This window comes from Psittacula echo, assembly GCF_963264785.1.
Source record: "Psittacula echo genome assembly, chromosome: 15".
Lineage (NCBI taxonomy): Eukaryota > Metazoa > Chordata > Aves > Psittaciformes > Psittacidae > Psittacula > Psittacula echo.
In genome coordinates, this window is record NC_137751.1 from 10,537,693 (window position 1) to 10,564,288 (window position 26,596).

General features: G+C 48.1%; 2 protein-coding genes across 2 annotated transcripts in view; one reads left to right on the forward strand and one right to left on the reverse strand.

The window, feature by feature from the left end:
* The window catches only part of MYBBP1A (MYB binding protein 1a), a gene marked incomplete at its 5' end in the record, with an annotated part of 59,303 nt that extends 46,185 nt beyond the window's left edge, over nt 1–13,118 (forward strand). Inside the window, 3 exons of the mRNA XM_080630046.1 lie at nt 9,518–9,619; nt 10,746–10,870; nt 12,439–13,118. Of these exons, the coding sequence (XP_080486172.1) occupies nt 9,518–9,619; nt 10,746–10,870; nt 12,439–12,949 (738 nt within the window). The 3' untranslated portion in view covers nt 12,950–13,118. The remainder of the gene's footprint in view (nt 1–9,517; nt 9,620–10,745; nt 10,871–12,438) is intronic.
* Nucleotides 13,119–22,337: 9,219 nt separating this feature from the next.
* Nucleotides 22,338–26,596, reverse strand: part of LOC308227393 (sphingosine-1-phosphate transporter SPNS2-like) — a gene marked incomplete at both ends in the record, with an annotated part of 122,262 nt that continues 118,003 nt past the window's right edge. The window contains one exon of the mRNA XM_080629949.1: nt 22,338–22,380. Within this exon, the coding sequence (XP_080486075.1) occupies nt 22,338–22,380 (43 nt within the window). The remainder of the gene's footprint in view (nt 22,381–26,596) is intronic.

A 26,596-nucleotide genomic window follows, 5' to 3' on the forward strand; every position in this document is an offset into this window, starting at 1 on the left:
AGGCAAGAGCTTGGCTCAATGATAGCCCTTTCTGTCCCTGATGGCCACGCACGCCTCTGCTTAGCTGGAAGGTAGGGAGGACATCTGTAGAAGCAAGCTTCTCCTGCAGCTCAGTCTCATCCCTTTTCATCAGAGACCTCAGTGGGCCATTCCAGGTCAGCTGTGATTCGGAGGTGGGTATGGGAAGTAGGCAGATGTTGGCATGTAAGTGCTTACCCATGGGAACCTGGACTCTGAGCTGTAATTCATGATGCTGTGGAAAATGGTGAAGTTTTCTTGCCCCGGGTGAAAGGTTTGCATTTGTTGTCAGTGGCCATTCCTGCCACCATCCCTCATAAACTGCTGGTTTAAGAGGAAAAAAAGAAAGATAATGGAGAATTTTGGAACTTTCTTTGACCCAGGGGGAAGTCTGAAATAAGCTGTGAGGGCCAATTGTTGAACTGACTATACTGATGTGCACTGGTAACTCCAGCAGTGTTATTGTACACAAGGAAGCTGTCATCTGAAGCCTTGCTAGGCTCCGTGTGTCCTTGGCTAGATCTGCAGCTCTGGCTCTGGTAGTTCTTGGAGCACGGGATTGCTGTTGCAGGTGTGAGGCTGTGAGAGAAGATAGGATGCTGTCTCCTGGTGTCTGCCTTCTTATTCTGTCTTGCCTCAGTGATTGCATTGCATACCTGCAGATCATTTGGTGGGGAACAGCAAGCCTGGGGTGGTTTTAGGCAGTGATATGTGCTGGAACTGGGTCTTGGATGTCACTGAATGATGCGTGCAAGGCTAAGAGGCAGATGAGGGAGAATCAACGGTCAGGAGCTTTCAATGAAGAGACAGCTTCCTGAAATAGCAGCTCTGGCTGCTGCAAGGCAATGGCTTTTGTGCTTACATAAGCTAACTTGACCTTATTTGTTCCCAAAATGCTTAAGCATGCTTATAAAACATACATCACGGTCATGAGGGATTCATGTTTGCCATCTCCTTACTGTCAGCGAGGCAAGCCTTGATGTCCTCATGGGTACTTTGGGGTTGACTTGTTCTTGTGAGAGTCCTGCTTGCTGTTGGTGCTCTTGGCTTCTTCTGCTGGATCAGTTGGACAGCAAGCCTTGTCCACAAGTGCTGGGACTGCAAAGGTGAGGAAGCAGGGGAAGCCCTGGCACAGTTTGGGCTTCCCAGGTCCTAAGTAGTTACTTTACACAAAGCAGAACCCTGCTGCAGTTGTTCAAGGTTATTCTGATGTTGGGAGTCTAGATGGCTGCGTTGTGTTTACTGTATAAAGAAAGAGTTGCTTCGTGTTGTAAACGACAGAGCTCACCTGAGATCCTACAGTATCTGACAGAAACATCTTCAAGACCTTTGTTCTTTTATCAGCAGGTCTCAATGCGCTTTACAAAGGAAATCCAAACCGGTGGGTTGTTGATGTAATGAAGCAAGTATTTCACAGAAACCCAAGAGCTAATGTATTTAGTTTACTGACGTTGCTCGCCCTGTTTTACAGATGACATGCTTGCCTGGGAGCTGAGCCAAGAATCAAACTCGCGTCTCCCGAGACATGCCAGAGACCCCTTTGTACATGGATAATCTGCATGTTTCTTAACTTGGCTTCAGATAGGAATCTCTGTCCCTGTGTTATCTAAGGAGGATGGTGGTAGTCGTAAATTCAGGCTTGGAGTCATGCAGCGATGGTAATGGCAGAACCTGAGAGGCCCAAGTTCCCCATTTAATGCAGGAAACTGCTGCCCTGTTCTGGGGAGGGATCTCTGTGAGGTTGCTGCTAGGGCTCGCACACTCTTTCTGGCTCTATCAAGTGCATCAATTTGGTCTTTCAGTGCTCCCAGTTGACGTTGTGGGCACCTTTTGGTGTTTGTTCCCCCTGTTAAGATACATTTCCATTTTCTTTCTGGTATGTTACGAAATTGTTGTCTTGGCTTTAGAGTGATCTCGAACCCGTGCCAATTTTGTAGTCACTCACTGACAGATATGCAGCAGGAAGCACAGGATCTGAGTATGTAGTTTCATTACCCTTTTTTGTCATCCCTTTCCCAGGGACTGGCTTGCCCTCCTGAACTGAGATGCTTTGTGTAACTCCCACTTGATGCTGGAACTCCCGGTTACAATGTGAAAGTCATAGAATCATAGAATAGTTAGGGTTGGAAAGGACCTTAAGATCATCTAGTTCCAACCCCCTGCCATGGAAGTGGGAAAGGATTTTGCCAAATATTCCAGAAAATGTCTATTTTCATGGCTGAGCAACTCCAAAACAAAACAGCCCTCGGAAAATGTGCTAAAACTGCTCTCTGTGGCTTGTACACAGCAGGTTCCTGAGAGTTTCCTTTGCCTCTTCTGCAGCGAGTTCATCATAGGAAGGGCTGAACTTTACTGCTGTTTGTCCCTTGTGCTTGTTTTGTCAGTGCGATAAGGGATGTGCAGAGGAGATAGCATTCAGGTTGGCTGTTTGAAACCAAAATGCATCCTGGAATGTAAAAATGTTCATGGGCTCTGATACCCAAGTTCAGTGCAAGACCAGAGACTCCCGATCACCAGTATTGGAGACCTTCAGATGAATATAGACATTATCCTAATGACACATGTGATGCCTCCTTCCACTTAGGTGGCTCCTTGGACAGGGCAGGCAGCCGATGCAGTCGTGAATGTAGACAGACAAGGGATTACATGGCTTGTGCAGGGAATGTTACAGATAACCCAAGCCCTCTTTTCCAAGACTTGTGTCTAAATTATTGTATGCTCTCTGAAGACTTTTATTGTATGGCATTAGAGGGTTTTGTTGCTATTGTGTAGTTCAGTTAGTGATTTAAAATAACTATATGAAGGCACTCAGAATGTGTGAGGGGGAGAGGGATGGGTGTACTATATAGCCTTCCAGTGCAGACATGCCCTTCATTTCTGAAGGGCACATTTGATTATCGGTGTCTTAATTTGTAGGGAGATAAATTATTAACAGTGACTTCATCAAATCTCTGAAAAAGCCATTCTTCAATTTTTTTTCCATGAAGATTGCCTGAACTTCTATCTGTCCATCCTTATAAATTCTTAATTCATTGCCCTTTCTCAGCCTCTTAGCTTGTAAAATGAGGCCGGTAGTGATTTAACTGATATCTTTGACGTGCTGTCAGAATACTGGATGTCTCTGTGGAGAATTCGTTTCTCCTCTGTCCCCTCAGCTGTCCGGGTTGGTTTTTCCCTGCTGCATTTTTGTAGGGTGTGCGGAGGAAAACAAAAATCAGATCTTTAAACTTGGGAAAGCATTGACATTTTCTGTGAGAATAGCTTCTGGATTGTGGGCTCCTCCCTCTAACCACAGCCAAAATCAACACTGCAAAAAATGCCCTTTCGTTATACCCTGCAGTACGTGGCTCTGCTTTGTCCTCTACCTTCCCTCTCTCTGTTGGTCAGGGACAAGCAGAAACTTGGTGGTTACCTTCCCTTTGTGAGCATTTCTCGATGACTTGTTTCTCTTAGAGATGCAAGGAAAAAAGTTGTGAACATAGAATCATAGAATAGTTAGGGTTGGAAAGGACCTTGAGGTCATCTATCTGAACTATGTCTTCAGAACCTTGATGAGAGAGAGCAGAGGGAGGAGGGACTGTCTGTGCTTTTATTCCCCCTTTAAATGCTCTCAGCAGGAGCTGCTGTGTTGTTCAGGTGGGTGGTTGAGAACCTCTCCTTGTGTGTTTGGGTACCTTGTGCACGTGGAAATGGATCTGGCTCTGTGCATAGGTGGAAACTGGTGTGGAGAGGCGTGCCCTTCCCTCTGTCTTCCATGATTTAGCCCTAAGTTCTAGCTTGGGTTCTATTGTATAGCGAATACTGTAATGAAAGAAAGTGTTTGGGGGTGGCTTTTCTGGGGTTTGGGAAGCTCAGAGTTGATTCCTGGCTCTGTCACGGTCTGCATGACTCAATCGCCTTACTTGGCCTCTCTGAAATGGAGGGAATGATGGTGGCTCATCTCTTACCTCTCAGGAGAAATGTGAGTGTAATTACAGGTGAGGTGCGGGTGCTTACATCGGATAATAACAGGAGCTACGAGCATATGGGATACTGAAATACTGCATTTGGTTGTCAGTTTGTTATTAGCTTCTAAATAGCAGAGGAAGGCTGTGCCCCTCCCAAACCTCTCAGCTCACCTCCATGTTGACGTGGGAAACCTTGTGCGTTGGCTCAGGTCATGGACACACACTTGCAGGACCCAAACCCCACTTGCCAGGGCCCCTTTGACTCCAGCACAGGGACCAGAGCCACCCCAGCCAGGTTGTGGCTTTGCTCAGGAACCCTGCATGGAGCCAGGGTAAAGCTTTAGCTTTCAGAGGCAGTGTGGAAGCAGTCAGCATGCTGAGATCAGACCTTCAGCGCTTCCTTGTTGTGGCTGTGGCTGTTCACTAGGGTGGAAGTTCTGCTGAGCTAAGTGCTGCAGGAGAAGAGAGTTTACCCTGGCAACCTTGGGCTGTGCCAGGGGGTGTAAGGTCGTGCAGGGTGGGTGGAGGTGTGTGTTCTGCAGAACACACTTGGCACCGTATTCAGCCATGAAGCTGCACATTTATCCATCAGCATCAGGTCTGTTATGGGGGAGGAGGGAAAAGGATGGAGATAGTGCAGCATGTGGAAAGAATGTAGGTTGGCTGGGCTCCTCCAGCTCACGGAGCAGTGATGGATCTGTCAGGCTGATCCCACGGAGGGGAAGGGCTGTTTGTTTTCAACAATAAAATAGGCTGAAGGACGTGCTGGGAATGCATAAATACTAAATAGCATTCAAACTTCCAGCTAGGAAATGTGCTTGTGCCTTCATAGCAGAACACTCCTGCACACTCTGGAGATACTGCTTTGTCTCGTAAGTCTGGGTTAAGTGTGTCGCCTCCACTATAGTACCTATGAAAGGGGCAGAGGTGCAGGCAGGATGAGGTTGCAGGCTTGGGTGAATGTGTAGACTTCCAGAAACATCGCCTGGCTCCATGTAACAGCTAATTGCCATCTTCCTTGCAGGAAACTTCAGGCAGTGGCTGGGATGCTGACTTGGGCTCTAGACGTTCATGCACCCTTTCTGATGTGTGGCAAGTTTCAGGGGGGTCTTTGCCTTAGACTAAAATCCTACCTACCTGGGAAACTGAGGCATGGAGCTGTGTGGTTAACTAGCTGCTAGCCCTCTGTCCTACTTGTATGGCTCAGTTACTGCAGGTATTCACCTCTTTTATACTTTGGGAAGGTGAAAGAATGCTGTGAAGTTCAACGAGAGATGGAACGAAGGTTGGATCCTGCGGTCGTTGGGATACGTCCATGTGTGATACAGGAATTAGGAATATAAGAAAACTGATTGATAAGATGCAGTGGGTGTGCTGTTCTCCTTGTAGAACCCAAGAAGCAGAGAAGCCCTTCACCAGAAACAGCCAGAGGCTTTTGGAAGCAGCATGTTTAACAAAACAAGACAAAAGCATCTCTGCCAGCTGAATCCATGTAGGGTGAAGCAGGAACTGCATTGCTGTGTTGGCTTGAGATGAGATGGGAGTTGCAGCGATGAAAACTGCCTCCATATTTTTCCCTTTTGGAAAATGACGTGCCCAGATCTGCTGACAGCTCAGATGTACAGGCGTGATTAACCATAACAGGTATTACTGAGCTGGAACTGAGATTCCCTGTAAAGTGGGCCTGGCTGTATACTGAAGGAGCAGAGTAAGAGAAGCAGGAAATAGGAGAAAACAAACAATCAGCAAGTGGTGCAAGTGTAGCTGTCGAGCATGTGTTATGTGGTCTCTGCTTTTAGCATTGAGTGACTGGGTCATCTCCGGTTGGTAGTGCTTTCAGAGGGCAGGGGAAGGGAGAGTTGGATACCTTTGTGAACAGCACATGGCAGAGAATCACAGAAGAGGTGGTTAGACAAGTTCTTCTGGGTTTTCCCTTAACCCTCCACCGCTGACCTGTAGCATAGCTGGAAGGAAAACCCCTGCTTTGTGCCTCAGTCTTGCTATGTAAAATGGAGATAGTTGCCAAACTTGTGCAAGTCTTTGTGATCTAATCAGTGTCTGAGGCTCTCCTAAAGATGCTGCAGATGACTGAAATACTACTCTTCTTTCTAAGGCATGCTTGCTATGTGTTGCAGTTTCACATCTGTTAACAGAGTAGTTTTTGCTTTAATTTTATGATTGTATTGTATACCTTCCCCAAATGAAATCATGGTAGGCCTGCAAAATGACTGACCTATGCAGTTGGGGTGGCATCTTTCAGATAGCCGAGTGAGGCGCAGACCAAAGCAATCCTGCTGTGTGAACCCACAGCATGCAGACAATGGTCCATTCCTTAAGTAGCAAAAAGTTATGGCAAATACTTGGAGTCTGGACCCAGTTCCCATTGAAGAGACTTGGGAATTTCATTCCCTGGGAGCAGTTCCCCAAAGCTTTGCCAGGTCCAAAGTCAGCTTCTTTTACATATCCACAGTGCAGCATGGTTTGTACTGATGTTGCATGCTAATGCAATAGCATGGAAGCAAATGCTCAGCTGTGTGCAATCCCTGCCATGGGAGGATGAGAGTGAAGCAACGCGTGACCGAAGATACCATCTCATGTAGTGCGTCATGGGAGGCACAATGAAACAGTGGTGGTGAGATCAGGAGCTGAGCAGGAATTGGACTCAAGTCTTTGAGGAGGCTTGTCTGTCTCAACCATACCACATGCAGAGGTGCTGGTGTTTTTGTGCTCTTTTGAGTAAATTTACAGCCTTTATAGCAGAAGGGAAAGGGAGAAGACACGTGCTGAGAAATAGTAAGACTTTATCTGAATCTAGTTTCCTTAAAGCAAATCCATTTTGCTTCTGGACTAGAGAGAGTTGTGCATTCTGTGAATTACCTGCTGCTCCTTTGGCTTCTCCACCCATTCAGACCCTCTTCCTTGTTCCTTCCTGGTCTTGAAAAGCTATTTAGAAGTGATCCTTTTCAGTAGGGAGCTATTTGTTTGCAGATCACTTAAATTGTACTGGATTGCTTCTGGCTATTTATGCTGGTGGAACTGTGCCTGTGTTTCCAGACCCATGCAAAACACTGCTTTTAATATAGATGCTTATTTTTACAGCATTGGTGTCGCTAGACCGGTGATATCTTCTGTCTCCAGCTGGGCAAGCCACCCTTTAGTTCTACAGGTCTGCATGAATTTGGTTGGGCATGTCCCAGCTTCACAAGCACTTGAACACTGTTCTCAGACTTGTGAAAATCAGCCCCTGGGGTGGTGTTCAGGGCTTTGGGGCTTTTCTCTTGACTATAGGACGATTTGTTTCAAACCCTTCAAAGCATCAGGGCAATTCTGGGCAGCAGGAACAGGCAGTCAAGCCAGTGTGATTTAAATGCAGTCATCTCCATCACTTATCTACAGTGGGGAGAAGATGCAATTTATTTTTAACACCTTAATTCTAAAATGGTTGTAGGTTGCGTATTAGAAAGATGAGGTGACAGTTGCCTTCAACTGGCTCCTTTGCACAGCACTGCCCTCATTTCTCTTGTCCTGAAGAGCTGGCAGGCTTTACTGATGTTCTCTCACACAACTTGTACTCAACTGAGCAAAATAAGGATCTCTCTGACAGCTTTAACCACAGGTAATGCCTGTTACCCTGGCACTATCTTGTTCTTCAAATTGCAAGGAAAATTTTAATGCAAACCATATTTTTTCTATGTTATTATTAATAATTATAATTATGGTTATTATTATTTCTTGTGGTAAGCTTAATAAACAAGAGTGTGCATGGCCCATGGAGTGTTGTATCCTACATGTGAAGATTTATTTATATTTTAATCACAGCCCTCTATTTGTTTCTCATTTTACCTGAGACTTCAGAGCTGTTGAATTGTGTGACCTTGTAGGTTAATGACAGCTCTGGAATAGAGTTGCAGTGCATCTCTCTGTATCAAGGGAGAGTAATTAGCAAGTTATTGATAGGCAGATGAAGTTGTGGTATGAATTCCAGCCAGCAGAACATGGTGGCTTTCTAATACAGGCAGCAGGAGAACCTCAGAAACCAGAGAAGAACTGCAGTCCTTCCCTTTCCATTTCTTGTCCAAGGGTCCAGACGGACAGACAGGAGAAGTAAAACCGTTTTCTATGCTCCCAAGCCCAAGGAACCCCAGCTGGGTGTGTGAAAAGGTTCCCACATCCATGCTGTATGGACACAGGGATGGGTGGCTGCTTCTTGACCATCCTGGTGAGGAAGTAGTTGTATCTGCTAAAAGTGGCCCTTACGCTCTTGCTGGCCATCATTATTTGCCTGTTGTGAGCACAATTACTGAAGAGCTTGCTTTGGGCAATAAATTTCTTACTTTTCTCAGTGTTTGTGAGGATTTTTACTTTATTTGTCAGCTTTACGCTGACATAGATGGAAAATGGTTTGCTCAGAGTCCTTAAAATTACTTCTTTAAAATGGAGCAGAAGCAATAGGTGGTCTAGTGAGAGAGACTGCATCTCGTGGAGAACTATGACCCTCCAGCACTGGGTAGAGATTTGGTGCAGTGATTTATCAATGATGCAGGTTGCCTGAGAAAGTGAGGATGTTGAGCCTGGGGTGGATCTTGCCTGTTGGCTGCGTTGGCATGTTCAGATTCCATGCAAAGCCAGGCTTGGCCACAAGTGCAGCTTTCTGTAGTGAAACAGCCTGTGGTGGGGAATGCTGCTGCGTACGGTAAGCTTGTCCCTACAAATCCTATCTGATATTCGTGTAATCCATGCAAGCTGGGGGGCTTGCTGTGGTGTGTGCATCCCCACAGAAACAGAGCAGGGAAGAAAACTGCCATGTAACTGGGCTGCAAGGACCAGCTATAGGCAGAGGATCAGCACCCCTGAGCCATTGGGCCACCTCTTTGATCCAGCCACCTTTTTATGGCTATTTTGTGCCCTTCTCCACTTGTAAATAACTCTGGCTTTTATTTGACCTGTCTTTGGAGTGATTTTCCTCTAAGCCAGACCTTTCGGTGTTTCAGAAACCCTGCAGCACATAAAGAGAACACTGATGAGGTTTTTTCTCTCGGTCATTTCAGTGAATTTAAGCTTGATTGACAAGCCCTGTTGTAATGCTGGCAACTGGGATTTCCTCGGCATAAGTGTTAATGGATTTTTGCATTAGCGCTTTATGTGTAAATCCCAGCTCCTGCAGCTGAGTAGCAACACGTCCCTCAGGTGAGTCTGTTGTCTGGCAGCCTCCTGGCCTTTCCAGGGTGGGGACAGAGATACTGTCTTTGCTGTTTTTCTCTAGGAGACAGCAACACATCTCCAGTTGTGCTGTAGCGTGGGAACTAGAGAGCAGCAAGGTTGTGTGTTTGTGGTCTGCTTGCTCTTCTTTTGTCCAGTTGTTTCTTAATTAAGCTGGGCATCAGCAGTGGCCCCCAGGTACCCCTGAGCCTTTCCAAAGTTGTGTTCCAGGGTTATTTCGGTGGCAGGTTAACCCTGCCGTTCCTCACTCGTTTTCTGCTTTCTCGCGAGAGGAGCGATGTGTTTTCCTGGTTAACGTGTGCTGCATGTCAATCTCCTCGTTTCATTTGCAGAGTTTGAAAGCAGTTGGCAAATGCATCCTGAAGGCTGAGAAAGAGAAAGTTGCCAGGAGCTTCGAGCTGTTGAACTTGCTCCTCAAAACTGTGACAGAGGAGGTGAGTGCAGGACCTGATGCGTGCAGGTGGCTGCTGTTCTGAATGCCACCAAAGCCTCTTCTAAATGTCACACTTGGATTTTACCTTGTGACTGCTACATCCCGCCTCGTTTCTTACCAAAGGTACCACCCCTTGAGGGAGTGCCTAGTTAGGGTTGAGGACAGGAAAGCTCTTGTGTCTGCAGGAGTGATCCTTAGTTCTTATGAGCTGATCTCCCTGAGCTTGTTGAAGGATTTGTGTAGTGTTGTGCAAACATACGTGGCATCTCCTTTCTAATCGGCAGAAATATGGCCTGGGATACAGTGAGGGTGAGGTGGGTTTTGGTCCAGATGACTGCTCTCTCCTCTCCACTGAACCCCAGAGATTCTGATTCCCCAAAACTGATGCTTATTCAGAGGCTTTGTTAGCAGGAATGAAGCTTTATTTTCCCAAATGAAAAATGATCTTTTTGAACACGAGAAGATTTTCTATAGGTGATAAACAAAGCCTCCAACATGGTCTCATTTACTGGAGCAGAATACCACAAGCAGCAGAATTGCTGAAGCCCAGTTTGCTACTGATAAGCACTGAGCTCACACCACAGCCAGTTTCTTTGTGAAGAACTAATAGGAAACTGGGTGGAGGAGAGAGATTGTTTCCAAGGCTCTTGTAGGAACTGAATAGCCTTTGAGACACTCCTTTCTGCCTGATTTTACTGAAATTATCCAGTGGGTTATGGAACAGGCAGCATGATTGTGTTCTTCAGAAACCAGGCTGAAAATGCTGCTGCTTTTCTTTTCAGTAAGTACATAGTCACTTGTTTTCCCCCCTGCTCCCAGTCATGGGCTGAAAAGGAAAGAGGACCAAAGGACCTTTCAGTCCCCTTTATGCCAGTACAGTTCTAGAGCCAGACTGGTTCCTCTCATGCTAGAGACCCAGTTTTCAAGCAAACCCTGTACCATATGGTCTGGTGTGATTCACCAGGTTTTGCCCCCAAATTGTAGTGGTATTGCAAGTGGGCAATGGCTTGGAAGAGCCAGGCAGGATTGGTTATTCCTACCATAGTTGTATCCTGAGGATGGCCTGAGTTTGGGTGCCCCTTCTGAGTTCACTCTGCAGACTGTCTGTTTGTACTTGCCTCTTGCAGCATCTGCACGTGAAGCTGACTGAGGTGGAGAAAGTGCTGTTGGGTCTGAACCAGCCAGAAGGCATTGGGAATTCCGCACGTCTCGACTCTCTCTACTGGAATGTCATGCGCTGGCTGAATTACACGTATGTTGCTTGCTACTTTGGCTTTTTGGCTTGCCTGGGGCACTGACTGCCCGTCCAACTTGTCTTTATTGATGTGGGGAAGTAGGAAGAGAAAGAACGTCAAGGCACTGTTGGATTGATTCTGCAAATGTGAGGCTGGAGGGAATGAGTAGCTGTCCTGGAATGTGACTGGGTACCGGAGAGTACATACCAGGACCTTCGATCCTCTCCAGTGATTTTTGTGCTCCTTAGTGTCTGGATTCCCATCCCAATGCTTGGAGTGGTTGCCTTGCAGCTCTGAAGGCTGGGGAGCATTCAGTGTTCATGCTTTAGTGCTCCTGTGTTAAACGGCAGCTGGATTTGACTTCTGTTCCAGGGCAAAAACGAAGTGTAGGATCTTTTTCTCCTTCCCTGCTGGCAGTGTTTAGTGAGACACACAGCATTAAGCAATGCTGGGTGCTCTGCTCATGACTGGGAGCTGCGGGTGGCCTGGCCTGTGCTATCTCAGCCCAGCAAGAGGCTCTGAGGGAAATGCTGGCATGTGGCTCACTGTGAGAGGGTTCATGGGCAGGGAGGAGTCATACAAGGCAGCTGAAGCTGTTGTGGCCCCTTCTAATGACTTGAACAGGGCACAGTGGCCTCACCCAGCCTTAGGACCAGAGCCCTGGGCCCTTTTCCAGCCTCAAACAGGTTCCCTGGCATTGTTCTGCCAGGGCTGTCCCGAGGATAAGGCTTGGTTTAGGAGCTAGGAGGGCGATTGTTAAGGTAGGAAACATGAGCTTGGGCATGTTCTGTAAGGAAGGGCTTTGGGGTTCAGGGGTGCAGTCTGCTGTCACTGTTGGTGCCAACTTGCTGTGACGCACAGAGATGTTTGTGCACAGCAGGTCTGGTTTGTGCACAGGACCCTGGTGGCAGTGCTGAGAGGGAAGCGCTAACATCAGGTTGTCAGGATAGCGGTTTTCTACCCTGAGGAGATGCAGCTTGAAGAACTCCAGAAAACTTCACACTGAAAGCCAGGCCATGGAATTGCAGCCTGGTTTACAGCTCTCTGGGAAGTGAGCTGGTGCAGAGCAGCATAGACTGGGTCATGGTAGAATCGCTGTCAGATTCTGTCAGAGAGCAGCAGCAGCAGTGGCTGTATTGCGTGCACACAAAGGCTGCCTAGATGAGATTGGAAAGCTCTGTTTGGGGTTCTTGCTGGAAGATGACCTCTTGGGATTGTTAGCACAGTAAAGGCCTGGGGCTGTCACCGTGGACAGGCAGACAGTGTCTCAGTAGCCTTGCATGGGGCCACAGGCAAGTGTGCTTGAGAAGGTGCTAATACAGTGATACCTGGTCTGTGGAATGGGGATTCTTCCTCAGGTCTCCATGTGCCTTCTTGAGTCCTGAGCCGGCTCCTGCTGTTCGTTACCCAGTCCCTGTGCAGACTGAGAACCACCTTCAGGGATAACGCTCCTTGCAGCACGCCTCTGCTTCCTTGCACCTTTCCTGTGCTTCTGCCTGTTTGTGGACTGCCTGTCGCATAGATCATCACGCTGTTCCCTGGCTGTAAATTAAGTTGCTCTTGATCTTTGGTGTTCTCTCTGCAGGAAGCCCAAGAAAGAGAAGACAGCCAATAAGCCTGAGCAGGAAGCAGAGTCGCTTAAGAGGAAGAAGAAAGGCTTCCTGCCAGAGAGCAAGAAGCGCAAGAATCGCAAGAAAGGCATCAAGGAGAATGGGGTAGCTCCAGCAGCCGGTGAAGATGAAGGCCCAGCAGCCCCAGAAGAGCAGCCCCTGGGAACAGAAATGCCCAAGCAGAAGAAAAGCCTCGTGCCTGGTGGCAGCAAACACAAGAATCAGAACAGAGGGGTCAGGGAGAATGGAGTGGCACCAGCGGGCAGTGATGGGGAGCCTGCTGTTAATGGAGGAGATGCTGTGGCTCACAAGAAGAAGAGGAAAAAGAATCTGAACAGGAAGAGAAAAGGTGATGGCAGCAATGAAGCCGAGCAGGTTCCAGCTGCAAAGAAAACCAAGGGGAGTGTCAGCCAGGAGCCCCAGCAGAAGCAGAGCAAAGCCAAGGAGAAGAAGAAAGCAAAAAAGGCTCCAGTGCCGCAGGACTGAACTCCATGGACTCACTTGGGGCTGGCATGGCCCAGGAGACTGTTTTAATATCTTTTATACTATAGTTTTTATGTCCTCCATGGCTTTAAATAAACCTTCCATGATGCTGAGCTCTACAGCTGCTGTGTGCGGAGGATTCAGCCCAGAGCACAGGGAGCTTCAGGAGGTCACATACCCTCTGAGTTCTGGTACATGGCCACCCTCCCTTCTCTGGCAGTGCCAAACAGCCTGTGCTTGGGAGCACAGACTCCTGTCTCCGTGATTTCCCAAGGCAGAAGCAAGAGCCTGGTTTGGATTTCTTGAGGAGCTGTAGCAGGTGCGCTGGCAGGGCCGAGTTGTGTGGTTGAGCCCTGTAGGAGGTTCAGAAGTCACTCCTAAAGGCTCATTTCTGTCCTGCCCAGGCCCAGCAATACTCACAGCTTTTCCCATCTGAGAAATGCTGCCTCTCAGTTGCCTGGGGTTAAATGGGCTTGTACATGCATGTTCCGAGGTCAGACATATCCAGTTGGCCACTTGGGTGTCATCAGTAACTACCGTGATCTGACTTTCTTGCCTTTTTGCTGCTGGGTGCAGGAGGGGTGATGGCCCCGTCGTAGCACAGGGACATCAATAAATCAGTGAAACAACTAAAGTGGTTGATTGATTTGCTGGTCTGCCAGGCCAGCAGGCTCTGTGCAGCCGTGCAAGGCACCCAGCACCAGCAGCCTTAACAACAGTCTTTGAAGGTGACTGCTTGGGATTGCATCTGCTTATGTATCCCCATGAATGCCAGAATCAACCCTTTGGAGAGCATCAGGACCAGGTTCTCCGATGTGTTGGGTTTTGTTGAGCACTTCATCTCAAAGTGTTTGAAACCCCGTTCATGTTGTAGCTGCCTCTACAGCCTCCTCCTTACTTTCCTCACCCCCACCTTGCTCCTGGGGAGCAGTCCCTATCCTGCAGAGCAGTTTGGTGCTGGCTCCTGTTACTAGCAGAGGGATTGGCCCTGGAGCAGGGCTGTTCCTGCTGTGCCTTCGGCTGTCATCCTGCAGGTGAGTCCATGCCACCGGACGTAGATAAGCACACTGGAAATGTCATGTTGCTTTTGGAGGGAGTGAGAGGAGAGCTGCGAAGGGCTGTGTTTGCCCATGGCTGTTTATCTGCCTTTGCAATGATTCTTCTCTTGAATGGCACAAAAGCTCCCTGGGAGTCCGCTGCTGGCAGCAGCACAGACATGTTCAGTTGCAGACCCCTGGGTAGGTGCAGCCCTTGTCTCGGCTCTATGTCACAGCATGATCCTGCAGGCTCTGCTCTGCATCTTATGGAGCGTGCTGGCTCCTGTTAGCAGCAGGTGAGGGCTGGAGTTGCTGTGCCCAGCAGCTGGCAGGGCTCAGCAGAGAATGTCCCATCTTTCCCTTTCTGCCTTCCCAGCTGCTGCCTCTGGCACTCAGGGTTAGGCTGGACTGAGAAGCGCTTTGTTGTTGCCTTGGAGGGTGCATCCTGGGTGAGGAGTAGAGGCAATGGAGCTGGATGCTGCAAGTCAAGTGTCCTCGGGCAGTGATGCAAACGGGGACGGGAGGTGAAGAGGAGCTCTGCAACGTTGCCAGAGTCCCTGCGTGAAGGGAAGCTCTCCTTTTGCCCACATTGGCTACCTGTTGGCCAGCAGCCTCAGCAGGGTCTGCAGGAGCCACGGGTCCCCAAGCAGGTTGGAGGCTTAGGCTGCAAGTATGTGGCCAGGACAATGCACATCAGACTTTTAGTGGCTGGTGCCTGCGTCTCAGTGTGGTGCTTGTCTGAGCTATTTAGTGCTGGACTCGTCCTGCTGGACCTTTTCTCCCAAACCACGTGTTAATCTGAAGGTTGTTGTAGGGTCCTGACTGGAATGGCTGCTGTTGTCACCTGCAGAAGAGATCCAAGTCTCTGTTCCCTGTCAGAAGGTAATGGCAGTTATTACCAATCTTGTCCCCAGGAAAAAGGGTGCCTCTGCTTCAGAGGGGACTTGGCACTGGGGCTGCAGCCCTGCCTCTGCCATTTGTTGCTGGAAGCTGGTTTGTTGCCCTGTTAAAACCTCAATCCCAGCTAAGCCCCTCCAGATGTCTCCCGAGTGATAACTTTGTGTGTGTTATGCAAATGCAGCATACAAAAGGCCAGCAGGTCAGGACCATCTGTGTTCAATGATCCAGAGATGCTTCAAATCTGAACAGTTTTCACTAACCATTTCTTTCCTTCGTTTTGTGCCTGTGAAGAGGACATCCTGGGACTTTGTACCAGTGCCCCTGCACAACTGAAGGAGAAGCAGCATGCAGGTGTGGTGGGGGTGATGGGACACGCCAGTCACTTGGTGTTGGTTTGGATGCGGCAGTGACTCTCCCACCGTACTGGCTGTGCTGTGAGGGGTGTCCTGGGCTGGCCAGACATGAGGAACCCCTGCACACAGCAAACAGGGGCACGTTATGGCTCCTCTGGGCAGGGGAGAGCCTGCCCACAGGGGTCACCTCCTGACTCGCAGCTGTTGGTCATCCCTTGCAGGCACAGTGAAGGCTGACTCGACTGACGTGAGCATCGTGTGCTTTTTAAGTGCGTTTTTCAAATGCTAAAACATGTTTTATTTTTAAAGTAATAGACTTTGTGTTGTAGAGATTTGGCCGGGGCACTAGGAGATAGTTGCAATGTGTTGGAGTGAAAGCGAAGGTGCTGTGCAGTCAGAACCTCTTTGTGGAGCCATGGTAAACGCACCCACAGTCAGCCCAGACCTCCAGCATACGTGGCATCAGCTTGTCCAAGCCAGCGTGGGCTTCCCGAGGTGATGAGCACCTCTGGGCTCACTTGTTGGAGATGGTCAGTGTAGTCGCCCTGTGCAGGCCCACACAGCGAGGCTGTCATCGTGTCAGACTGCAGATGGGCTTGGTGAGCTCTATAGAAACAGCTTGGGGAAGAGCTATGGAAAAGGGGGACTGGAAGAGTGAGTGTGTTTGTGTGCATGCACATGTATGTCCATGGTCAGCGATGGGCAGTGAACAGTAGAGTCACATTAGCAGCTGTTGAACGCCAAAGCTTAGCTGCTGGGACATCAGAAGTTATAAACTTACACTTCACCAAGTCATTTGCAGAGGCTGATCAAGCTGAAAGCCTGGAGCTGCGCTGCTGAAAGGTGATCAGGGCTGAGTGTTGCAGCAGCAAATCCTTCACTTGCATGTGTGGCCTGGACCCCACTTGTGCTGCAGGACAACACTGAAGGGAGGTGCAGCAGGAGAGGTCCCTTCCACCTCTGGTAAGGGGAGACTTGAGCACACCTTGTCTGTGCTGCTGCTGCAGACCAGGGCTGGCGGGCAGGGGGGATGCGGGGCTCCTAAAGCTCCTTCTTTTGCCCACAAGCAAGGTGCCACCATCCTGTGAAGCTGGCACATGGCTGGTGCAGGACCCCATGAGGAGGGCAGCCCTGGTGCCTGCCATGGCTACCCCTTGGGAATTTCCTGGGATGCTTCCTGCCTCTATTCCTGACACCCAACCCACAGCCACCACCATAGCAGCATTTCCATCAGTCAGATCTAGCTCTGATGTGTGTGTTGCTGGTGGATTCTAGACAGGGCTGGAGCAGGACCCTGCTGCTGTGCTCACCACTGCTGCCTTCTCCCTGTGCTGATCCCAGGCTGGATCCAGGCAGCTCCAAGGGAAAAGGCAGCTGTGCTCCCTCTGACCTTGCCTGCTCCTGGGGTTATGGTTTAAAGGAGCTCCAAGCAGGCTCACTGCCATCCACACTAGAGCCTTGTCCAGTCAGCAACCACAAGAGAGCACAGCCAGAGCAAGAGGTGCCACAAGAAAAGGAGCCAGAAGGTATGTTTTAAATACTTTTATTTCTTAATTTACATAAAGGTATATATTTGGCTTATTTATCTTTCATTTTTTTTTATACTCTGAGATTCACAATCAGTTGCTCTTAAAAAATAAAATAGTCATTTGCTTCTGAAAGAAATCAGAAAACTATTTTATACTCCTCCCTTGTATAACAAGAAAATATACTAATACTCCCGTACATCACGTAGTAAAAGTGATTTTAAGTGCTGGTTACCAAACAATAAAGCAAATGGAGAAGAACACAATTAGGACAGAGGGTGCAGAGAGGAACTGTGTTGTCAGAATACAGCCATTCATTTCCAGGGTTCAGTTGTCACCCTGAGGCTCTCTCCTGGCTGGTCTGTAAAAGGGGGGAGAGGCTCTGGGGCTCACCCAGGTTCTGCTCTGATGATGGCAGCAGGAGCCTCCCACTGCTGTTACTTGGGTTGGCAGCTTGATGGTTTTTGGGTCATTTTCTTGCCTCTCTGTGCAGTTCCCATTACCTCTGTTTCTCTCGCTGTGGACAAGCCACCCTAATTGCTTCTGTAGTGGGTGCATGGTGCAGATGCAGTATGAGCTGTGGAGGGACTTAATGCGTGTTTAAAAGGATGCCTTTATGGAGTGGAATGGAATGAAAAAGGCCTTGCGATGAGCTGAGGGGCACCTGGACCCTCCCTGGTGCACTCTGGCCCCCCTGCATGGTCCTGATAGATGCAGGAAGGCTGCATCTGACATTGTCAGTCCTGTAGAGCACAGGGAGGCTGGAAGGAGCTGGTCCTTGTGGAGAGCTATGGGACACAGTCAGCCTTGGGCAGAGGTGTGGATGAGGCACAGAGCTGGATCAGGACCCTGCAGTGCCAGGCAAACCCTGGACACCTTTCCCCTTGCTTGGGCTCCTGTGCTGAGGAGATGTCTGTGTGCTGGGAGGGGAGGGCACGAGCAGTGCCCCTCTGGTAGTGTTTTCCCATATGTTTGCAAATGAATTCAGGGGCTCCTGTTCGTATACTCTAATTTCCAGATACTCACACAAAGTGATTTTGTGTGCAAGGGAGCAGTGGCTTTAAAGGTATTTATGGCCTTATTGGGACTATTTAATTCTGTGTTGAAGTTTAGAACCACAGACATGACCTTGATGACCTGAATGATGACTTATTTAGGCGACAGGCTGGAATTCTGCCCCATTCAGTGTAATGGACACTAAAATATGTGGATTCTTTATTAAAACCTTACTCTCTTTTCCTACTAACAGCTTTTCTTTATAAACCCCGAAATGCCGATTTCAATGGGCGTTCTTATTTAGTGTGGATATAAGTAATAGACATTCAGTCCAGACTTCTCACTCCAGAAATACTTCCTATGTCTATAACAGAAATTGTTCCACTGCTCCAGAGGGTCAACAGCCAGATGGCCCCAGCAGCTTCCAAGCCTGGTTACATCAGTACCTGCCTAACATGGAGTCACAGGGGAAACCAGCACAGCATTGCTTGCTAAGTCCAGAGTTCAGCACCGCTGTAATACAATACTGTAGCATACAGGTATAGTGTAGACCCGTGATCTAAGTGAACTGGTTTCCCTCTAAGAGGCTGAATACCTTTATTAGAAGCACTAACTGAACAATCCTTCACAGCTAAACCAAGAAATGCAGCCTTGCAGCTCCTGGCCATTCAGATGTGGGTCATCAAAGTGTAAAGGAGCAGCAGCATCCGTAGGAGGTGGAAAGCCCAAGTTTCCATTCTGTTAATCCTCTCTGAGCTGTCACAGCTGCTGCTTTGGCTTCCCGCTCTCAGCCTGGAACACACGGGATTCAGGGATCCCTTGGTGTTGAACTGCTGCAGGTAGGACCCACTTCTGACTCCCTGGCTTGCTCCCTTCACTCTTCCCTTGGTAAAAACAAAGCCACAGCAATTCCCTTCATATGCACAGGAGCTGAAGCCAGCCTCCAGTCCCAGCCTGTGCCTCTGATGAGGGCTGGGGCTTGTTTCCAACAAAGCAAGGTAGTGAAAGTACACAACGCTTCAGTTCCCTTTCCATTGTTGATGCCTGAGAATTAAGGTTAGAGGCAATTCCTAAGCTCTGAACTTTAGCAGGAATGCTCCATTTTGTTGACAGTAAATGCTACAATGGAGAGAGCCCATCGGAAAAGCAGTGTAGGAAACGTGGCTTATTGTCTTTGGTCTCTGAGATGAAGTGACTGCTTGTTGGGCTGCTTTTTGTTTCTTTTTAAACGGCTTAACAAAGAATTTCTTAATGGGAATAAGAACTTTGTGTGCCTTTAAAGCCAAGAGTTTGGCTCCCAGACTGCAGAGTGTTTTCCCTAGGAATGTAAATACTGGCATGAGGTGGGAAATGAAGCATTGTTGTGAGTTGGCTTTGCTTTATTATTTCTAGCACCCGCTTGCTGTTCTCCAGAGGATGCCCAGGCACTCGAGGAAAATGTTTGGCTCTGGTTGTTTAGCCAGATCCTAAACCTCTTGCTCAGATATTTTAGGTGACAGAGCATCCTTTGCAGAAGAGTCCATTGGAGTTTGAGGAGGAGGAAGGGCTCACGTTGTTACAGGAGTCACTGCCAGGACCCATCTGGCTCTGTGGTGAGCATTAACCAGTTTGGTGATACCTGGAGTTACCAATCATCTCTCCTACAGTGCTGTACTACAGGACCTAGCACATCCTGGAAGTGAGTGGGAGACAAACCCCAGCTGCACTGACAGTACCTTCCTGTGTCTCTGAACAAGCTTCCAGCCTGAACTCACATCCACTCCGAGTCTGACGTTTCCTTTGCTGCTTTATCTGCTGCCTACTGGAGCTGTGTGCTAAGGGGAGTACCTAACCTGCGGGAGACATCCCAACAGAACAAAGGGAGTGGGAAGTTCCCTGAATCCATGCCCTTTCTCTGGAAGCCTGGCTCCTGCTCCAAGGCCTGTGCTCACCTCCCTTTCCCAGCATCAGCCTAACACAGCATAAATTTGGCTTGTGGAGGCCCAAATGCAGGAAACGAGACTGCAGTGAAATGGCACTTTGACTTACAGATACACACTGCTGCATTTGAGACTCACAGTTCAGACACTGACCTTGGCTACTAAAGATCTCAATGCATCTTCATAAGGATAAAAGTGACCCTGCAGTAAGAGCAGCCTGGGACTGTGCCTGGGGTTGGCCATGCATCCTGCCTAAGCACTCTTTGTGGTAGAGTATTAGCATGAACAATACATGTAGTATGATATGCACGTAAACAAAGCAGGGTGTCACTGGCACAGCAGTATTGCACTACCAGGCCCTAGATAAAGCAATTCAGCCGGGTGGATTTTGGTACTTTGAGAACCTGTGAACGTCCTTGGGTGAGGCTGAATTTAGCAAATGGAGCAAACTCTAGAGCCCCTGTGTGTTTCAGTCCAAAGTTCTTCTGGGCCTTTCTGTAACAACCACCAGCACACCCAGTGCAGTGAAACCCTCTCCTCTGTCCCATTGCTCAGCCTTGGGTGACAGGTAAGTCACCCACTGGAAATCTTCCTATGGTGCCCTTGCAGGGCCTTATCCCATGGCACTGAGATGAGGAGAGTTGTGGACGTTATTCATGTCTGGTATGGTTGCACAGGCAGCACCAGATTTTCAATGTTTAAATAAAAACTGTTTATCTAAATATATATATATATATATCTGTCATCTAATGTCTTCAGCAGAGATAAAGCATCTTATGACATATTTAAATAAAAAATAATAATCTGAATTGAGCCTTCAGTGTTCAAGAACAGGTGATGTACAGAACAGGTCCCCAGCTAGTGCAGTCTCTGGGTGCTGACACAACAGCAGCATTCAGTAGGACGTAAGCTGCCCTATAAACGATGTGGACTTTGTTGGCTACAACTAAAACCATATACACAATCTACAGTCACTCACTTGCGTAGCACATTTGGGGTCCGGCTGCTTTTGATGCTCAGAGGAACCTGTGAACATCCTTATGCTCAAGAAGTTCTTGTGTTCCAGGTTGCCCTGCTCACGTCCTGATGCCTGACCCTGCAGGCTGCAGTGGTGGGATTGATTTGGTGCTGGAGAACCCTTCCAGGGTGGTGTGGAGCTGAGGGATCCACTGGTTTCCAGTATGGAAGGGCTTCGAGCTCAAGGTTGGTGTGGTGGTGGGAGCAGGAGTCCACATGGCATTTCCTTCACTGGCAACTGTAAACAGGGAAGAGATGAAGGTGGTGAATGGGGTAGAATCACAGTCCCAGGAAAGTATTGGTAATGGTGAGCGTGTGCCCCGCAGCTCCGTGGCACCCCCAGCAGTGAGCCCAGCTCTCAGTCTTGCTGCTAACAAGACAGAGCAGACCTGCGCTTTCTCCTACCCTTGCTTTAAAGAGCAATGTCAGTACATCTAGTGACTGGTGAGATGCCGCTGGTGCGTGCTGTGGTGTATCTGGTTGCCCAGCAGCTTTCCTAGATGAAGTGGGAAGGATAACCAGCTCTCTCGCTGCAGGATTTCCTGGGATCTGTGCTCCATGTTATGCAGGAAATTGCCCCTGGCCTTAAAAATCAGTCATTGCTGGGTTACAGCAGAACTCCCTGCAATGATGGCCGGGTTTCTCTCAGCCTGTGTAAAACTGGACCAAAACAGAAGTACAGCGAAAAACCTTGGTGTGCACAGCCCCAAGTGTTCAGTGTTGTATAAGGCAAGCCTCAGCAACACCGACTCCTGTTTTCTCCCAGACTTTTTTGAGGCATTAAAACCCAACCAAACAACAAACACCTTTGTCTAAAAGCTGCTGGTAAATAATAATGTGTGAGTGCGCATCCAGCCCAGAGACTGCAAAGCCCAGGCAGGCCTGTCAAATCCTTAGCCTACGACAGAACATACTCCCCTATGTGGAAGTAACACATCTGCTGTACTAGAGATTACATTAAGTCTTTTCCCCCAAAAGGCCGTTCTTAAGTGTGCTATTGAGTTCTGATTATATGATTAGTCTTTCAGTGCATTTAATTTATGGGGGGAAAAAAGCCCCTCTTCAAAAACTTGCTTTAATTAATTTTGGCCACAGTAAACCGCTGGGAAGTGTTTATCAGTCGTGTCAGCTCTGAGCTGCAGCGCTGTGACTGCTGGGGAGTGATAAGAATAGCAGGGACCCAAGGGAGAAGAAAGGGCAGAGGGAATGGGGCCCTCCCTCTGGCTCACTGCCCTGGAGCAGGGGGTGCAGTGGGGACAGGCCTCGCAGCAATGTGCAAGTTCATGCAATGCCAGAAAACCTTTTTCTGCGGAAAATGTGGACTGTGATACGAATGGTCATTTGATGGGGATTTGATGTTGGACCCCGAGCGAGGCAGCAGCAGGTTTTAGGAACACCAAATATGTGCTAAGTTCTGGCCCTGGACAACCACAGTATAACTCAGTACAGCAAAGGACACTTGACCCCTGGATTCCCTGTTCTTGATTTGCTCACACGTGGGTTGACGGTAGCAAAGGTGCAGACCGTGGCTGTCTAAGGTTAACTTCTTTCCAGTTGAGAAGGGAAGAAGTGTGTTGTTGCAAGGGGTTTTGGAGATGATGGGGTAGCTGGAAACCAATTGCTGGTTTGGGTCACTCACCGTCTCAAACTTTCACAGAGGCTGGTGGCATCACAAGTTGATTCACCCTGGTAAAGGGAAAACACAAGTGACATGTGAGAGCTGCAATTAGCAAAGAAACAGGCTCCAAAAACCACACCAGCCTATTAAGTCCAGGTTGCTGTTCCTTAACTGTTTCTAAAGAGATAGATAGGACATTAATAACTGTCCTGCACAAGGGTATAAAGCTGAGGCAATCCTGACAATTGCTGGAACATGCCAAGTACCGTTGCTGACACTAATTGACAAGGATTTGGGAAGGTCCCAAAGGCATTCAGCTGTAGCAATTGTTTCCCTAAGCCAGTAACAAGATTGCTCATCCAGTGGCTGCTGCACGGTGTCCTCCAGCCTGACAGCACGAATGTAAACAGTCACCACGGGTAAAAATTACACCTAGAAAAAAAGGAGCTGGATTCCAGCTTTTCAGCTCCTGAATCCCTGCGGCTGTGCCAGGCAGCTGCTCCCAAGTGATGGATGGAGTCCAGCGGGGATTGCAGTGGCACCAGGCAGAAGCTGGCCCTTGGCAAGGTGTTGTCCTGCTCCTCCATCTGAGGGGAACAGCTCCCAGGGATAGCCAGGGAAAAGGCAGTGATTTACAGAGTTCAGCCCTTCGCTCTGCTCCTGCTCCCTGCAGCACGTGCCCTGTGCAATCCAGCCTTCCTGCTGCAGCAGCTCACCCCTTTTCCTGCCCCACACCGCTCGTGCCTTCCCAGTCTGGTTACTGAGGGACAGGAGGCTTTGATAGTGTTAATCCCAGCAGGGCGCTGTGTGGACTCTAAGAATAACAAATCACCCTCAGACTCTAAGACCTTTGGGCCTTGTTTTCTCTCTCTCATGCTCCCTGACCTCAGTGGGAGCTCCTGGATTCTTACAGCGACCCTGGAAACCCCCAGCTCTCCGAAGAACCTGGCACGTTTGAATGCTTTTACCCAAATGTACTCTTAACTGTACTTGGTCAACTGGAGAATAAATCTGAGTCACAAAGAGTCTTCTCGTTCCATTGGCTGTGCTAACTTAAAGTAACAAACACACTGAAACAGCAGTACTTTATACCTTAAAGGACTGCAGCAGGATTTTGCCATCACGGGTAAAAGCGCAGCTTGTTTCTGAAGCAGTGGAAAGCTGGGCAGGTTTACAGGAAGATCACAGGAGCCTGAGGTCCTCCCAGGTAAGAACGTCTCAATGAAACATCATTTTCCTTTGGAAAATGCTGATTCCTTCAAGCCACACTTCCTACCTGCCCAGGAGCCGTTTTTGCTGAAGAAGTACGATGCTGGATTCAGCCCCGTGTTCCAGGATAAAAACAACCAGTGATTAGGGGACACCTTCCAAGAAATCTCTGCATCAGGAATCAGCCCAGCTCAGCCTACAGCTCTTCACACCAACCTCGCAGAAAGCTTGCCTCCAAGATGCACAGAAGCCTCTGTGCCTTTCCAGGCTATAAACGGAAATGGTTTTGATGCAGGAGCTGACCTAAGATTCTTTGTACCATTCTTGGTAACCCCGCTGCACTGGACATCTCACTGTACTGAACATTGTAACTGTGCTTTAATATCAGCACACATCAGGAAGATAAAACATATTTAACCTTGTGATGCTACAGTTAGCTTTAGAAATAGGAAATAAGCTATGATACGTTATGAAGCTATCATAGAATACTAAAACTCCAGATGTTTGACAGGCACGTCCCTTAACATGTAATTCATCCCATATTTTTACAAGATACAGAATACATGACAGGAAAAGTTAGGGTTTTGCCATTACTTTAGCACAGAGAACCCACCTGCACTGCTGACAGATGAACCAGAAATTCACACAACCCCCCTTCTTCTGTTACTTAGAGTTCAGGTTCCTATGGGATAAAATATACTTCCCACAGAAGCACTTACACTGCCCCCAGGTTATGAGAGTTACTTATTCTTTGCATTTTAACACATTTCTCTCAACTCCTGCTTTATCTCTAGGTTACAAATGGGAGCAGAGGCCTGGAGGGGCTAATCCTGAACTGCAGTTAGAGGATTGCACAGGAAATTACACCCCACACGACTTGAGAACCTGCTGGGGAGAGAAGTGACTTTCAGGGATCACATAGGAAGCTACTGGCAGAAGAGGGAGCTGAAATAGCCTCCCAGAGGTGGGATGGTGCACTCTTCATTCTCTCTGAAGCCCTGGGCTGTCAACAGCAGTCACTGGCTTATGCGCAGCCCCATTTCAATGATGCAGGTCTGCTCTGATTCTCTATGTTTTAAAGAAAACCCACTAATAACAAATTCTAGATTCTCTTTAAGTGCTACAATGTAGTATGTGGACTTAAGCTAACAAGGCTCAAAAGCATCCAAATCCCTGTTTAAGTCCCACTTGCCTTTCTAATAGCGATAATCCCACCCTGAATAGATAGCCGCTTCCGATTTGGTGATAGGCGCTGGCTGAACATTGGGTCCTAAATTGTCCTGTTTTCTCTGCAGTGTTTTCTCAAGATTGTGAATGTTTTCATTCCTTGAAGGGGCTGGGGTGGGACCCATTCCGTTGTTTCCTGAGGGGGAGGAAACTTGCCCCAATTGCCTTTCAAGAACAGAAGCTGCACAACTTCTTGGGTTGTTTTTACGGGCTCCTCCGGCAGTTTAAAGATGTGGCTGACTCCTTCTAACCTCAGCATTTCCTCTCCTGTCAAACCTAAATATTTCTCCTAGATCCTATCAAACCATTTCCATGTAGTGTGACAGCATCTATAATTCTCAAGTATTTATAAGACTGTCTGTTTAATATTAAACTACATGCTCTAGAGCTGTTAAATATTGATGCGATGTAAAATGGATCTGATTTCACAGCCTGTTAGAGAACTGCATAAGAAAAAGAAGACTAATTTAAGATAACAGATGCATGGCCAGGATCTCTCACAGGTCAGCTGTCCTCTATTTCGGGAACTAGGCAGAGATTATTCTCCAAATGCTCTGTCCCTTTTCAGTCCACGCGCATTTCGTATCCTGCAGCTTTCCAAAAGCCCTGTTTTCCTGCTACCTAAACAAGTCAGGCTCTGGTTTTCATAACAGAGAAGCGTATTAGGAAATAATGTCCTAGTTTTTACAGCTTGCTGTACTTAACATCACTTAACTTTTACAACCAACACTAAAATGCTTCTTTGGGGTCCTTCTAGCCTGCAAATAACTCATTTTTTGACTAGTGGGAACTCATTCACAGACAAGAATATCGGGGCTGCAGGTACAGCTGCATCACTGGCCTTCGCCTGGGATTAAGGATCCTTCTCCTTCCTTCACGTCACTGGAGAGAATTCTGTATTTCTGAAGTATTGTCCATTAAAGTACCTGTTTGAAGCAGTGCTTCAGGGAGGGATTCCAGCATAGCAGTCACCAACAGCACCCTTCAGCACATTCCTCCCCCTCTGAACTTTCTCAGACGCTGCTGGGGTTAAACCTCTCTGAAAGGTCTTGTGAACACACTGAAATCAGGAATCTTAGGTGAGGACCATGGACATGGACAACATCCTTGAAGGTAATGAGACTTTCTGGCCTTAAATCTATGGAAAGCAAATCTCCTTTTCAAGTACAGCTAGTTAAAGAGGGGTTTTTTTTTGCATCAAAGCCAGTGCCGTGCTCCACCTGTGTGTCAGTGATGATTAGCAATGAGCCTGGTGCAGCATTGTGCAAATCCAGCTGCTGAAACTCATCTGGAGCACTCTAATGTTGCTGTCTGAACCCCAGAGGCTAAGGATTATCATTTGTAGCTCCACCCTGTATGACTTCCAGCTGTAACGGTGACTGTTATTGCCTGATAAATGAACAGAGGGAGTTACTTGCACATGAGATTAACTCACAATATTGTCATCACTGTATTCCTGCAGGTAATGGACAAAATAGTTACGGAGTAGGAGAGCCTTTATAGTGGGTTTCCTGATCTCCAAATGCACACAAGCATCACGTAAGTTAAAATCCTAGGGTAGAAGTCATGCTCCCACTGGGGTCTTGCTGACACGTGTTAAGAGAACAAGTGTAATTGCAGCAGGAATGAAGAAGGAGAACACTAAGGCAGAGGAGCATAAAGTGGGTTCAGGTACAGCAAAGTCCAACCACCACCTCCTGATTTACCAGCTGTGATTCAGAAGGGGAGAAATGTCAGGGAAGCGTGTGCTGCACTGGGCTCACTTCATCCACCACCTTGTTACTGCAGGGATCAATTGCCTTAAATAAATCCTTGCTGAAGCCAGTTGCCAAAACACATTAACATTTC